The sequence below is a fragment of the Drosophila miranda genome (genome assembly GCF_003369915.1).
Source record: "Drosophila miranda strain MSH22 chromosome Y unlocalized genomic scaffold, D.miranda_PacBio2.1 Contig_Y1_pilon, whole genome shotgun sequence".
NCBI lineage: Eukaryota > Metazoa > Arthropoda > Insecta > Diptera > Drosophilidae > Drosophila > Drosophila miranda.
The window spans coordinates 19,972,613-19,986,508 of NW_022881603.1; the positions used below are offsets into that span (position 1 = coordinate 19,972,613).

Below are 13,896 nucleotides of genomic sequence, written 5' to 3' on the forward strand. Positions count from 1 at the left end.
CATCTCGAACAAATTGAAACAACAAAAGTAACCGACAAAAAAAACTGCAAACGGACTCTACTCGACAAACAACATTACAGTAACTTCCTTCAACACAGACGGGGACCAGGTCGAGGTGTCGATGTTTTTACCCCTGACGTACACTCCCTACCTGAGATCTGAATAACAACGTTTTGGATCTCCCTGCCATGTGCAGCAGCCTTACCCTCTCGTTGCTGTGGCTCCTCTTACCACCATATGAAACGCTTAGCAATTCATTTTCTTCGTTATAATTTTCACTTCAATTTCCTAATTTTACACGGTATCATCGCTACACTAAGCCTGCCTATTCATACCCCCCTCATCTTATCACTACGGGCGGTTAATAAATAAATAGATAAATAGAAATAATTAATATAATAAATATAAATAAGTTACATATAGATATTATATGGACGGACTTAAATTAGGGGACTAACATATACATATAAATGGAGACGTCTAACAAAAATAAATAATGGGAGTAAATAAGTTAATTGATGATTTTTGTTCTCTCCCTTAATGGGCGAGGGACCCGCACTACGTGGCCAGGATAGTTTCTTCGAGACCAGCAAAACCAAGCCAGGATGGCGGAGCTGTGGCCTATTCCCTATGGATTTGCCAACAAAAAGAATCAATTTGGGGTTTCTTTACTCCCCCTTTGAAGCGGACTCACTCTGGTGCTTTTTGGGTCTACTTTCCGTCCCGCTGGTCAGCTCTAAAGTTCCTGGTGTTTGACTGATCTTGATCCCCTGGAATCACAGATTTATTTATCTTTTATCGGGTGATGGCCACTACTCCATCCTCATCCCACTCACTTTTTCTTTCAAAACTAAAAAAATCACTAGATCACTATGTCCGGGGCGCATGCTCCTCCGTTGCGGGAATTTCTTTCTCTGAACCCCCTCTTGGCTTAGCTGCTCTGTTTAATGCTCCCGGGCCGCTGATCCCCATCGCTCTCTCTTCTATCGCCCTTGAACTAGGTTCAAGGGCATAGCCTGATTCGGGCTGCTGGCGGCTCTCTTTTCTTTGGAGTATGGGTGAGTTGGCTTCGGGACTCCGTTATGGGATGAGATCGGAAATCCTCTCTCATAACGGCTCCGGAGAGCGCGCGGAACTCTCACTCTCCAGGACCAGGTGGCGCCACTCTTGCTAACCCTTTCCCCTTAAATTTTGGCCTTGCCACTATGTTCGAATTTCTTTCCTCCTCACCGCTTCTATGGGATATCACCTATCGATATCTTCGCATGCAACACCTAGCGAAAATTCGAGCGACCATGGCCGCGGAGAATTATTCGCAAACATCGAAGAGTTACACGTTTCACTAAAACTGCTGGCCTTCCCGGACATTACGGTGCCTAGGATCTTGCAGCGCCCAACGTAGGCTTACACCCACTGATCGGATATTCTCTCAGCTCCCCGTTCCGGACTCGGATCGCGTAAAAGTAGCGGGCGATCTCGTCATCGAGTCCCGTCTTCAAGACTCGCACCATTTCGGGCTCAACCAAAGGTGTGGTGAGTCTAGCTGCCAGCCTGCGCATCGCTCTAAAGTACTCTTCCACAGATTCGCCAGATTGTTGTCGTCGCTCATGCAAGGTGCGTAGCCGCTCGAACTCGCCACACACTGCTCGGAACCGGGACACCAAATCCTCGTCCTTCAAATCCTCCCATACTTCCGGAGGCCGTTCTCGGACAAATTGCCAATACCACTCCGCCGCTTGTCCTTTGACGAGATGGTGAAAGTTGTCAAGGACCTCGTCCCACGACCGTCGGTTCTGCCTACGGAGGAACTCGACCCTGAACACGAAGTCCTGCACCGTCATCTTATTTGGGTCTCCATCTCCGTCGAGGTGGATTTCCCATTTGTCGACACGTCCCCATCTCGCTCCTCTCCAATCATCTCTCCTTTCAAATGGTGGCAGATCTGTTGGACCTCCGCCGTCTCCTGATGTCTCCCGTCTCTGCCTTCCAGCACCTGGATCCACCTCAACCTCGCCGGCTTCCTTGGAGGCGACTGGGAATTCCATGCGTCATCGTCCTTGGACCTTTTGGGAATGGTCCCTGTGTTCGGCTTCTGCCTGAGGTGAGCTAGAGGCTGCTGATCGCCATTATTATCCTTGATTTCATTCTGGTCTCTTTCCAATCTCAGGTCTTGGATCAATTCCACGTTCTGGCGCAGAGGCGCCATCACCTCTGTTATGGCCCCCATCAGCTCCATAAAGCCGCGACGGATCTCCTCCTGCAGCGTCTTACTCAGGGTATCTGCCATGCTGCCTCTCCACGTCTCCTGTGCTTGCGCTATGGCGACATTTACTCCAGAGAGAATCTCGGAGGGCAGTGCGTTGGATTGGCCTGGCAAATTCCAGCTGTCGTCTCTACGCCCCTCAGCGCCCTGTGTGTCACCGCCTTGCATCTGTCCTTGGAGGTTACCTGGTGGAGGAGTCCTGCGGGTCATTTTCTGTTTAGACCGCAAGTTGTACGCGCTCATCAACTTGGCCCTATATTTCCCTACCTCGAACTATCCTATTTATCTTTTTATTCACTACAATTATCTATTTTTCTTTTAGAACAATCGCCTAAACACTACCTATAACGCTAACTCACTGATCTTCAGCACAAAAACACTTAATACGGCAAAACAATAATAAGGGGGAAAGGAACCACAACTACTACTAGGGCCAACTCCGCACATGGTGTTCTACGTCTTTTCCTGTCCAACATCTAGAACTTTGCGAGCGCTGTTGACTAATCTTATCTTCCTTGGAAGATTAAGAGTCAAGGGCGCTCACTTCCCTACAGTCGCTGTTTCCGCCTACTTCCCTACTGAATGCCCGTTGCGGGATGTTGTAGCTGCTCCGAGTGCAACGCGTAGCCGACTTCTGTCCCCACGGGCCACTCAGAACAAAAATCTCATTGAGAATCTACCCTCCCGACTGCATCCAGCGGTAAGCAGGGGAAGCGAAAAACAGAAATCTTTCTGGCCATATCCTAACTTCGGGTATTTCTTTTTTCTTCTTCAGGTTCTCATTTTGCACACCAGGCACCGGGCCGGTTGCTAACTGGCTTGTGGATTCTCCTCTGCCAGTGCCAAACCAAATCCCCTCTTGAGATTTCCCGCTTCCCGTTGTCAGATAAGTGCAGAATCATCAAACACCAAAAAAAACTTTTTACTTTGTGGATTTTCTTTGCATCCTCAGATCCCTCAGCGCCGTGCTTCTGTGAACCAACTCGTCGAGTCCCTCACAGGCCACCGGAACACCGATGGACCCCAGATTGCAAAATACCAATCGAGATCTATCTTCTCTGCTGGATATTTATACATTCTTCGACGTCTGTGTGATTCGCATCCGTACTCTCCCTCTTTGATGGTAGAGCCAGGACTGCGAGTCCACTTTCCTGTCTCAGATTGGCGCCATTATTGTTACGAACCTTTGTTTTCTTCGGGGCAAGGCCGGCTAGCCAGTCATCCCAGGGCTGGGTACTTCCCAAGCCCTCAGGTCGCACAATAGACCAACTAATTGGACATCTCGAACAAATTGAAACAACAAAAGTAACCGACAAAAAAAACTGCAAACGGACTCTACTCGACAAACAACATTACAGTAACTTCCTTCAACACAGACGTGGACCAGGTCGAGGTGTCGATGTTTTTACCCCTGACGTACCCTCCCTACCTGAGATCTGAATAACAACGTTTTGGATCTCCCTGCCATGTGCAGCAGCCTTACCCTCTCGTTGCTGTGGCTCCTCTTACCACCATATGAAACGCTTAGCAATTCATTTTCTTCGTTATAATTTTCACTTCAATTTCCTAATTTTACACGGTATCATCGCTACACTAAGCCTGCCTATTCATACCCCCCTCATCTTATCACTACGGGCGGTTAATAAATAAATAGATAAATAGAAATAATTAATATAATAAATATAAATAAGTTACATATAGATATTATATGGACGGACTTAAATTAGGGGACTAACATATACATATAAATGGAGACGTCTAACAAAAATAAATAATGGGAGTAAATAAGTTAATTGATGATTTTTGTTCTCTCCCTTAATGGGCGAGGGACCCGCACTACGTGGCCAGGATAGTTTCTTCGAGACCAGCAAAACCAAGCCAGGATGGCGGAGCTGTGGCCTATTCCCTATGGATTTGCCAACAAAAAGAATCAATTTGGGGTTTCTTTACTCCCCCTTTGAAGCGGACTCACTCTGGTGCTTTTTGGGTCTACTTTCCGTCCCGCTGGTCAGCTCTAAAGTTCCTGGTGTTTGACTGATCTTGATCCCCTGGAATCACAGATTTATTTATCTTTTATCGGGTGATGGCCACTACTCCATCCTCATCCCACTCACTTTTTCTTTCAAAACTAAAAAAATCACTAGATCACTATGTCCGGCGCGCATGCTCCTCCGTTGCGGGAATTTCTTTCTCTGAACCCCCTCTTGGCTTAGCTGCTCTGTTCAATGCTCCCGGGCCGCTGATCCCCATCGCTCTCTCTTCTATCGCCCTTGAACTAGGTTCAAGGGCATGGCCTGATTCGGGCTGCTGGCGGCTCTCTTTTCTTTGGGGTATGGGTGAGTTGGCTTCGGGACTCCGTTATGGGATGAGATCGGAAATCCTCTCTCATAACGGCTCCGGAGAGCGCGCGGAACTCTCACTCTCCAGGACCAGGTGGCGCCACTCTTGCTAACCCTTTCCCCTTAAATTTTGGCCTTGCCACTATGTTCGAACTTCTTTCCTCCTCACCGCTTCTATGGGATATCACCTATCGATATCTTCGCATGCAACACCTAGCGAAAATTCGAGCGACCATGGCCGCGGAGAATTATTCGCAAACATCGAAGAGTTACACGTTTCACTAAAACTGCTGGCCTTCCCGGACATTACGGTGCCTAGGATCTTGCAGCGCCGAACGTAGGCTTACACCCACTGATCGGATATTCTCTCAGCTCCCCGTTCCGGACTCGGATCGCGTAAAAGTAGCGGGGGGTCTCGTCATCGAGTCCCGTCTTCAAGACTCGCACCATTTCGGGCTCAACCAAAGGTGTGGTGAGTCTAGCTGCCAGCCTGCGCATCGCTCTAAAGTACTCTTCCACAGATTCGCCAGATTGTTGTCGTCGCTCATGCAAGGTGCGTAGCCGCTCGAACTCGCCACACACTGCTCGGAACCGGGACACCAAATCCTCGTCCTTCAAATCCTCCCATACTTCCGGAGGCCGTTCTCGGACAAATTGCCAATACCACTGCGCCGCTTGTCCTTTGACGAGATGGTGAAAGTTGTCAAGGACCTCGTCCCACGACCGTCGGTTCTGCCTACGGAGGAACTCGACCCTGAACACGAAGTCCTGCACCGTCATCTTATTTGGGTCTCCATCTCCGTCGAGGTGGATTTCCCATTTGTCGACACGTCCCCATCTCGCTCCTCTCCAATCATCTCTCCTTTCAAATGGTGGCAGATCTGTTGGACCTCCGCCGTCTCCTGATGTCTCCCGTCTCTGCCTTCCAGCACCTGGATCCAGGTCCGCATCGCCTATTCCTCGGTGCCAGTTCTAGCTCAACCTCGCCGGCTTCCTTGGAGGCGACTGGGAATTCCATGCGTCATCGTCCTTGGACCTTTTGGGAATGGTCCCTGTGTTCGGCTTCTGCCTGAAGTGAGCTAGAGGTTGCTGATCGCCATTATTATCCTTGATTTCATTCTGGTCTCTTTCCAATCTCAGGTCTTGGATCAATTCCACGTTCTGGCGCAGAGGCGCCATCACCTCTGTTATGGCCCCCATCAGCTCCATAAAGCCGCGACGGATCTCCTCCTGCAGCGTCTTACTCAGGGTATCTGCCATGCGACCTGGTCCACGTCTGTGTTGAAGGAAGTTACTGTAATGTTGTTTGTCGAGTAGAGTCCGCTTGCAGTTTTTTTTGTCGGTTACTTTTGTTGTTTCAATTTGTTCGAGATGTCCAATTAGTTGGTATATTGTGCGACCTGAGGGCTTGGGAAGTACCCAGCCCTGGGATGACTGGCTAGCCGGCCTTGCCCTGAAGAAAACAAAGGTGTTCGGAGCAGAACCCAGCCGATTAGCTGCTTGCCAAATAGCACCTAATTCTTGGCCCTCAGCCGCTTATTTTGTTTGTTACTTATGTCTATGTCACTCATTTGTTTGTTAAAGCTCTGCGCTTGCTTGCCCTGCTAAACGCTCTCTGCCAGCTCGCTCTTCGCTATCTCCGCTTTGCGTCTGCCTACCGACGTCGGCCGAGCGAAGCTGCGCTTTGCGATCGGAGCCGCAATGTAAAGGGCAGGCAAGCCACACTTGCAATTTGGATGTCACGCATTAAAGAACATATCGTAATTTTATTTCTGCGCCGAGTTTTATTTAATTCGAAATAATTAGTCGGCCGATTGGGGATAAAAACATTATCTCCACATAAAAGTTGGTGACCCCGACGTGATCTCTGAGTTGCAGTGTCAATTAATAATCATTCGCGATCGACATTCGTTAGCCCTAGCAAATTTTCGGCGGTTAAGCACAATTCGGTGCTAAAGCACACTTACATACACCTACATACACGCATTGCTGGCTATTAATTTCTCTGTCGCGACAATTCGGTCAGTGCAGTGCGGTAGGCAGTGCAGCGAACTCACTTATACACACAAGCGGAGTACAAAGCGGAATCGGACAGCTCGCACAGCCGCACAGCTAAAGGCATTAGCTGTAATCCCTTTGCTTTCGGTTCCCACGTTTATACGTATACAGGGTGTCTTTTTCGGTCGTGCTGAGTGACTCTTTTAAAACCTCAACATGGCAGCACCTGAGCCTACCAATGTCGCGAACGCAGCAATGCCGAGTGATGTAGATTTCTACAAGCACAAGGCCGAGTCCATCGCGCGCCAACTAAAGGCCATGGATCGCTTTCTCACTTTCGCTTTCTCAGGAAGAGCTTGCCGAGTTAGATGAGGCAGAACTTCAAGCTCGCTTAGAGCAGATCGAGCGAATGAATGCGGATTTCGATGACGCTCAAACGAGCCTTGAAAGGCTGGATTTCCTGCAGTTAGCCCATGATGCCCGGCTGGACTTTTCGAATGTTTATGTCAAGGTTAGGTCCAGGCTGTCGCGGGAGTTGATGGCTGCTCGCACGGTAAATGTTGCCAATTCAACGGCTCGGCATACTCTCGAGGGGAATTCGTCGTTGTTCGCCTATAATAGTATAGGCCGTTCTCGAATGCCCGAGTTGCAGCTTCCGCGATTCGGGGGAGCTACATGGATTGGCCAGAATTCCACGCGATGTTTTCGACAATGGTGCACAAAGACCATCGTATACCAATCATCGAAAAATTCCAATATCTTCGTGGATGTCTAGATGGTGCTGCGCTGGATACGATTCGTTCCTTGGAACTTTCTGAGGAGAATTACGACAAGGCGTTGAATTTACTAATGTTGCGATTCGATAATAAACTGTTACATTTTCAGGCACACGTCACGGCTATTTTCGGGCTGCAAGGGGTGGAGAAGGGCTCGGCTATCGGCTTGCGCGCGCTCAGCGATAAAATCAATTCGCACTTGCGTGCACTTCAGACCTTGGCGACCCCGCAGGAGATTTCCGATGGGTTGCTGATCTTCATCATAGGCACGAAATTGGACCACAAGACCAAGAAGAAATGGGAAGAGAACTTGCCGACGTCAGGATTGCCTCGGTGGTCAAGCATGGCCTCATTCTTGGAAGCAAGATGTCGGATGCTGGAAAATTTGGGATCGGCTATGGTAACAATTCCTAGCCAGCAGGTGGGAGAAAGTAAACCTAGCACCCTAATCACCTCCATTAACGATCATAATAGCTCAACATGCAAGTATTGCAAATCCTCCGATCACTACATATCCCGATGCCAGGCATTTATAGATCTCCCTGTTTTTTCTCGATACAAGGAGGTGAAGAAGCGCCATTTATGTCTAAACTGCCTCAACAAAGGCCATTCATTGCAACGCTGCAAGTCAGATGCATGTAGAAATTGCCAAGCCAAGCATCACACACTGCTCCACATGCAGTCGGGCGCTGACGCTGAGTTGCCGTCGCCGAGCTCGGAATCGACCCAGCATGATCCTGCAAGTGCCCTAGTAGCAAGCAAATATATTAGCCCTCCCCCCTCGAGTCAAAAATCTCTGCCTAGCCAAAACGTGCTGCTAGCTACTGCAATCGTATATGTCAGGGGCCGTTTTGGATCGCTTATTCCATGTCGTGCCATTTTAGATTCCGCTTCTCAGGTTAACTTTATAACATCGAGACTCGCCAATCAGCTGCAGTTAGATCCTCACCCGTCTCACGTTCAAATCGCCGGTATTGGAGAGTCAATTCTACCATCCAGCAAGGCTGTGGACATCGTCCTGCAATCTCAAGACGAAAGCTATCGCGGTTTCCTCTCTGCAATTATCACTGCCTCAATCACAGGAATGCAGCCTAACTTCGGCCTAGACGCAAAGGATTGGCCAATGCCAAATAATCTAAAACTGGCTGATCCTAATTTCGCCAAGCCCCAGCGTGTCGATCTGTTGATAGGTGCTGGTTTGTTTTTCGAATTAATGTGCGTTGGACAGATTCGACTGTCAGACCAATTGCCAACATTGCAGAAGACGAAACTTGGCTGGATAGTGTCAGGAAGTATTAAAAACTCTGAGAAAGCCCGTGCGGCGCTAGCAGCCGTTGAAGATCCCCCTGTCATCTCCGCTTGCGAGACTAATTTGTGCGATATTGTAAGGCGGTTTTGGGAAGTCGATGGAGATTATTCGCCCTCATCAATTTCGGAGGAAGATGTTCATTGCGAACAGCATTTCGTCACAAACTGCATGCGCCTAGAGTCCGGAGCTTACTCCGTGCGTTTGCCAACCAAATTCAGTCTAGAGGAATTAGGAGAATCGTATCAGCAGGCGCTACGTAGATTTCTCAATTTGGAGAGGAAGCTAGCAAAAAATGCACAGCTTAAGGCAAAATATATGGAGTTTCTTCAGGAGTATCGTGATTTAGGACACATGTCGCCAGCTTCGCGGCAGTCAGACCTCCCGCAGTACTTCTTGCCTCACCATTGCGTCCACAAGCAGGATAGTACAACCACCAAATTACGCGTAGTGTTCGATGGATCTGCCAAAACAGCGTCTGGAGTATCACTGAATGATGCGCTTATGGCTGGACCCACCATCCAACCTAAAATTCTGATAACTCTGCTTCGTTTCCGCTTTTTTAAAGTCGCCTTGTGTGGCGATATCTGCAAAATGTACCGCTGTGTACGCGTTTCCCATCCCGATACGCACGTGCAGTGCATCCTATGGCGCAATGACCCGAAGGAGGAGATTCAGGTGTTCAAGTTGGAGACTGTTACTTACGGAACCAAACCTGCCGCTTTCTTAGCAATTCGTGCTATGCATCAATTGGCAAATGATGAAGAGTTGCGTTTTCCGCTTGGCGCTGATGTTGTTCGAAGAGATTTCTATGTCGATGATCTCATATCTGGAGGGGACAGCATTGATTCTGTCATCAAGATTCGTCAGCAGGTAAAGGAGCTACTTTCGAAAGGATGTTTTCCCATACGTAAATGGTGTTCCAATGAACCCGCTGCTTTGGAAGGCGTATCGGAGGCGGATCGCGAAAAGTTCCTTACCTTTCATGACGGGACTGAAGTAACCAAGGCGCTTGGTCTAGTTTGGGATCCCACCACGGACAATCTTCTGTTTAGCTTCGCTCACGTCGGAGCCGCTGCAGGCCCAATATCGAAGCGTTCGGGCCTGTCTACACTAGATAGGTTCTACGATCCTCTAGGGCTCATCTCTCCCATCATCACAAAAGCTAAAATATTTATGCAGTCGCTATGGAACGAAAGCCTAAAGTTGAATTGGGACGAAAGCCTGCCCCAGGATCTACATACGACTTGGATTGAGCTGACCTCGCAGTTGTCGATGGTTAAAAACTTTAAGTTTCCACGTTACGTGCTTCGGCAGCAAGCCAGATTAGAAATGCACGCGTTTTGTGATGCGAGCCAAGCAGCATATGGCGCCTGTGTATACATGCGTTCGGAAGCTCTTGGCATTGTGCAAAGTCATCTCTTATGCTCTAAATCCAGAGTCGCGCCCTCGAAAAGTATGACTATCCCCAAGCTTGAGCTGTCCGCTGCCCTCGTATTAGCCGAACTAGTGTCCACCATAGTTAAGGGATTATCAGCTCCATGCCAAATACATTGCTGGTCGGATTCGTCCATAGCCCTTGCCTGGATTCGAGAATCACCATTGAATTTTAATATATTTGTTTCTAATCGATTTCAGCGGATTCAGGAGCTCACCGCTGGAATGACTTGTCATCACGTGCCCACAAAGTTGAATCCTGCCGACATCATATCACGTGGATCCACGCCCGCTGATCTAATGGATAGCAGCCTTTGGATCTCTGGACCAACATTCTTGCGTCTTGAGAGCTCAGAGTGGCCTGCAGGCTTGCAATTGCCGACTGATGTACCAGAACGTCGTCATGCAGCATTGGTTGTTTCAAACGAAAGGGATGTATCGTACGATTGCAAATTTCAAAACTCATTCGGATCCATGCAGCGCGTCTTTGCTTACATATATCGATTCTACATTCTCAAGGACAAAGGCATAGCGCGGTCGAAGGGTCTACTTACCGTAATCGACATCAAAAATGGTACGCATTTGCTCATAAGGGCAATACAGCAACAACAATTTTCGGAAGAGATAAGGGCCCTCGCCAGCAAACAGGCCCTACCCCCAAAAAGCACGATGGCCTCACTGAATCCATTTCTGGATAGCTTTGGATTGCTGCGTGTTGGAGGCCGCCTCCAAAATGCCGAATCGGACTACGACGCGAAGCACCCGATCCTGCTTCCTAAGGGACATCCTGTCACTGTCTCTATTATTATCTTCTTTCACGAAAGGTTTCTCTACGCAGGAGCTCAAGGATTGCTCGGACTGCTTCGGCAAAAATTTCGGCCTATTGGTGGACGCAAATATGTTGCGGGAATCATTCGCAAATGTGTTAGATGCTTTCGTTTGAAGCCAGTGCTGAGGGAACATATCATGGGAAACTTGCCTGCGGATCGCGTAAGGACTAATCCAGCATTCCACACAACGGGCGTTGATTTTTGCGGACCCTTTTATCACAAGTCGGAAGTCAGAAGCAGGCCTCCTATCAAATTTTACATTGCTGTCTTCGTATGCTTTAGCACCAAAGCAACTCATTTAGTTAACCTTAGTTAACCGTAGAAAAATGCTTGGTGTGATATTTATGCACAACTTGATCAGGGGTGACATAGACAGCCCTGATCTGTTGAGCCGCATAAACTTCACGATTCCTATTAGACTGACTAGAAATTTTATACCGTTGTTCCTTCCACTTTGTAGATCGAATTATTCCTTGCATGAACCGTTTAGGGTCTTATGCTCGGATTATAATTCCCTCTACCATATTATATCCACCACTAATTCTCTTCCTCTTATTAAATTATTAATCCTTACACACCTTTCTATTAATTAGTAACTGTAGTGGTATTTGTACTTTGATTGCATGCTTAGTTTCTTAGTAAGTTTAGTACTAATTTTCCTCGAATGTTAGTCTAATAGCTATCTTTCTTGCGTGTTCGCGTTTGGTTCGGCTACGCACCGCGCGTCATGCGGCAGCGCCCCTCGGTCGGTTGGGCGGGAGGAGGGCTGCGTTTTGCCTGGGATCCGCGCGTAACAGCCTTCTGCTGGTGTCACACGGGCCACTTGACGGTGCAGTAACTGCATCGCCTCTTGAAAGATGCAGTCATTGCATGTCAACGTCCACACAATTTGGAAGTCGTTCGGGATCTATCTACAGAATCCTTTCTGGCAGCATTAAGGCGTTTTATAAGTCTACGTCCCAAACCTCGAATCATCTGGTCAGACAACGCTACAAATTTTGTAGGAGCAAAAAATGAGCTTTTGGAGCTTCGGCAAATGTTCCTCAGCGATCCTCATACGTCGGCTGTGTCACATCTCTGCGTTTCTAGTGGAATCGACTGGAAATTCATCCCCCCTCGCTCACCTCATTTTGGGGGGTTGTGGGAGGCGGCTGTTAATTCAGCAGAATATCATTTTCATCGCATCGTCGGGACCTACATTTTTACTCTTGAAGAAATTCAGACCTTGGCTTGTGAAATCTCTGCTTTGTTAAATTCCCGTCCGCTTTATGCAATTACAGAAAGTCCCGATGATCTAGATGTGCTCACGCCAAACCACTTTCTCAATGGAGCCCCGAAAGCTGCATTCTACGAGCCAGATGTGGCGCATCTCCGGGTCAACCTACTTAGTCGATGGCAGCGGCTGTGTCAAATGAAGCAGGCGTTTTGGAGAAAATGGAGCACGGCGTATCTTTCGATTCTTCAGGAGCGGAGCAAGTGGCGGTCATCGTCTCCAAACATCAAGCTAGGAGCGCTCGTCATGATCAAGGAGGAAACGCTGACACCATTAAGGTGGCCGCTTGGCCGCATTGAGAGCGTCATCCCAGGAAAAGATGGAACCATCAGAGTAGCCGTCATCCGCACTCAAAAGAGCCTTTTCAAGAGGGCCGTTGGAAAAATAGCGGTTCTGCCCCTTCAGGATGAATCTGTAGAAAGCCTTTGCCTTCCAACGGGGGGTGAATGTTCGGAGCAGATCCCAGCCGATTAGCTGCTTGCCAAATAGCACCTAATTCTTGGCCCTCAGCCGCTTATTTTGTTTGTTACTTATGTCTATGTCACTCATTTGTTTGTTAAAGCTCTGCGCTTGCTTGCCCTGCTAAACGCTCTCTGCCAGCTCGCTCTTCGCTATCTCCGCTTTGCGTCTGCCTACCGACGTCGGCCGAGCGAAGCTGCGCTTTGCGATCGGAGCCGCAATGTAAAGGGCAGGCAAGCCACACTTGCAATTTGGAAGTCACGCATTAAAGAACATATCGTAATTTTATTTCTGCGCCGAGTTTTATTTAATTCGAAATAATTAGTCGGCCGATTGGGGATAAAAAACATTATCTCCACAAAAGGTTCGTAACAAATTTTCTACTTGACTGGCATGTTTTAAATACTTGACTTGTTTTCTTGCTACGGAGCTTGCTGTTTTCCCTCCTCAACAACAATATAGCGTTTCGTTTACCCCCTCTATTTAAATAGTTCAACAACTTTAGGTAAATGGCTGAAAAAATTAACGATATCTCTCATCTGAACTGCGCTAAAATTATTAAAATTTCATTATTGTCGGTGGAATATTAAAATACCCTGTTGGCCTACAATGGGTTAATTGGTCCCCGTCAAGGATTGGAAATAATATTGCTCTATTTTTGTATTCGTTTCGATCTGATCCGATTAATGAATCAAGATCAAACAAATAAAACGTACGAGAAAAAACGTTCCTTTTGCCAAATTCTTGTTTTCCATTGCTAAATATCGTTGAGATACCTTTAAAACAGAGACTGATTAGCATCTGCATATATTGGAGGAGGTTCATTTCATGAACCATTTGTTTTCATTGGAAAAGAAATAGAAATAAGGAGAGGCGGTGCTAGATGCCCCGAAGATGCCCCCGGCATAGCAGATCGAGTACTCGGCTGCTTTTCTGGACCTACTCCTACTCTATCTATATATACACCCTATAATAATAAAATAAAGAAACTTATTCCACACCACCAAAGGGGTTGAGTTTTTGGTAAGTTTTTTTTAAGTGGTGTCCCCAATAGGCATAGTCCACTATATTTTCTTTGTATGTATGAGTAAGTAAGAACCAAGTAGAAAGCAGAACGTAAAAAGTTCAAGAAATTTAAAATCTGCTTATCGATATAAAAACAGCTGATTGTTTTACCTTTTATCGCTTTCAGCAATGTAGTTTATCGCCCCTCAG

General features: G+C 47.6%; 1 protein-coding gene and 1 long non-coding RNA gene across 2 annotated transcripts; one reads left to right on the top strand and one right to left on the bottom strand.

Annotated features, from left to right (window-relative positions):
• Positions 1-253: 253 nt before the first annotated feature.
• On the bottom strand, positions 254-1,031 carry LOC117191087. Its single transcript, XR_004473932.1, has 2 exons — positions 695-1,031; positions 254-628 (listed from the first exon to the last, which is right to left on the bottom strand). It is a non-coding gene; the product is annotated as an uncharacterized LOC117191087 (long non-coding RNA).
• An 889-nt stretch (positions 1,032-1,920) lies between these two features.
• On the top strand, positions 1,921-2,731 carry LOC117191088. Its single transcript, XM_033396051.1, has 3 exons — positions 1,921-2,101; positions 2,168-2,494; positions 2,586-2,731. The coding sequence occupies exons 1-3, from the start codon at positions 1,931-1,933 to the stop codon at positions 2,661-2,663; spliced, it is 576 nt and encodes a 191-aa protein (XP_033251942.1). The 5' UTR covers positions 1,921-1,930; the 3' UTR covers positions 2,664-2,731.
• Positions 2,732-13,896: the final 11,165 nt, after the last annotated feature.

Excerpts from the sequence above, each read along its gene's own strand:
- LOC117191088 (XM_033396051.1), top strand. The coding sequence starts at position 1,931 with ATGGTGGCAGATCTGTTGGACCTCCGCCGTCTCCTGATGTCTCCCGTC. Across the intron at positions 2,102-2,167 it reads GTGTTCGGCTTCTGCCTGAG|GTCTTGGATCAATTCCACGT; the intron begins GTGAGCTAGAGG and ends TTCCAATCTCAG. Across the intron at positions 2,495-2,585 it reads TTCTGTTTAGACCGCAAGTT|AACAATCGCCTAAACACTAC; the intron begins GTACGCGCTCAT and ends TTTTTCTTTTAG.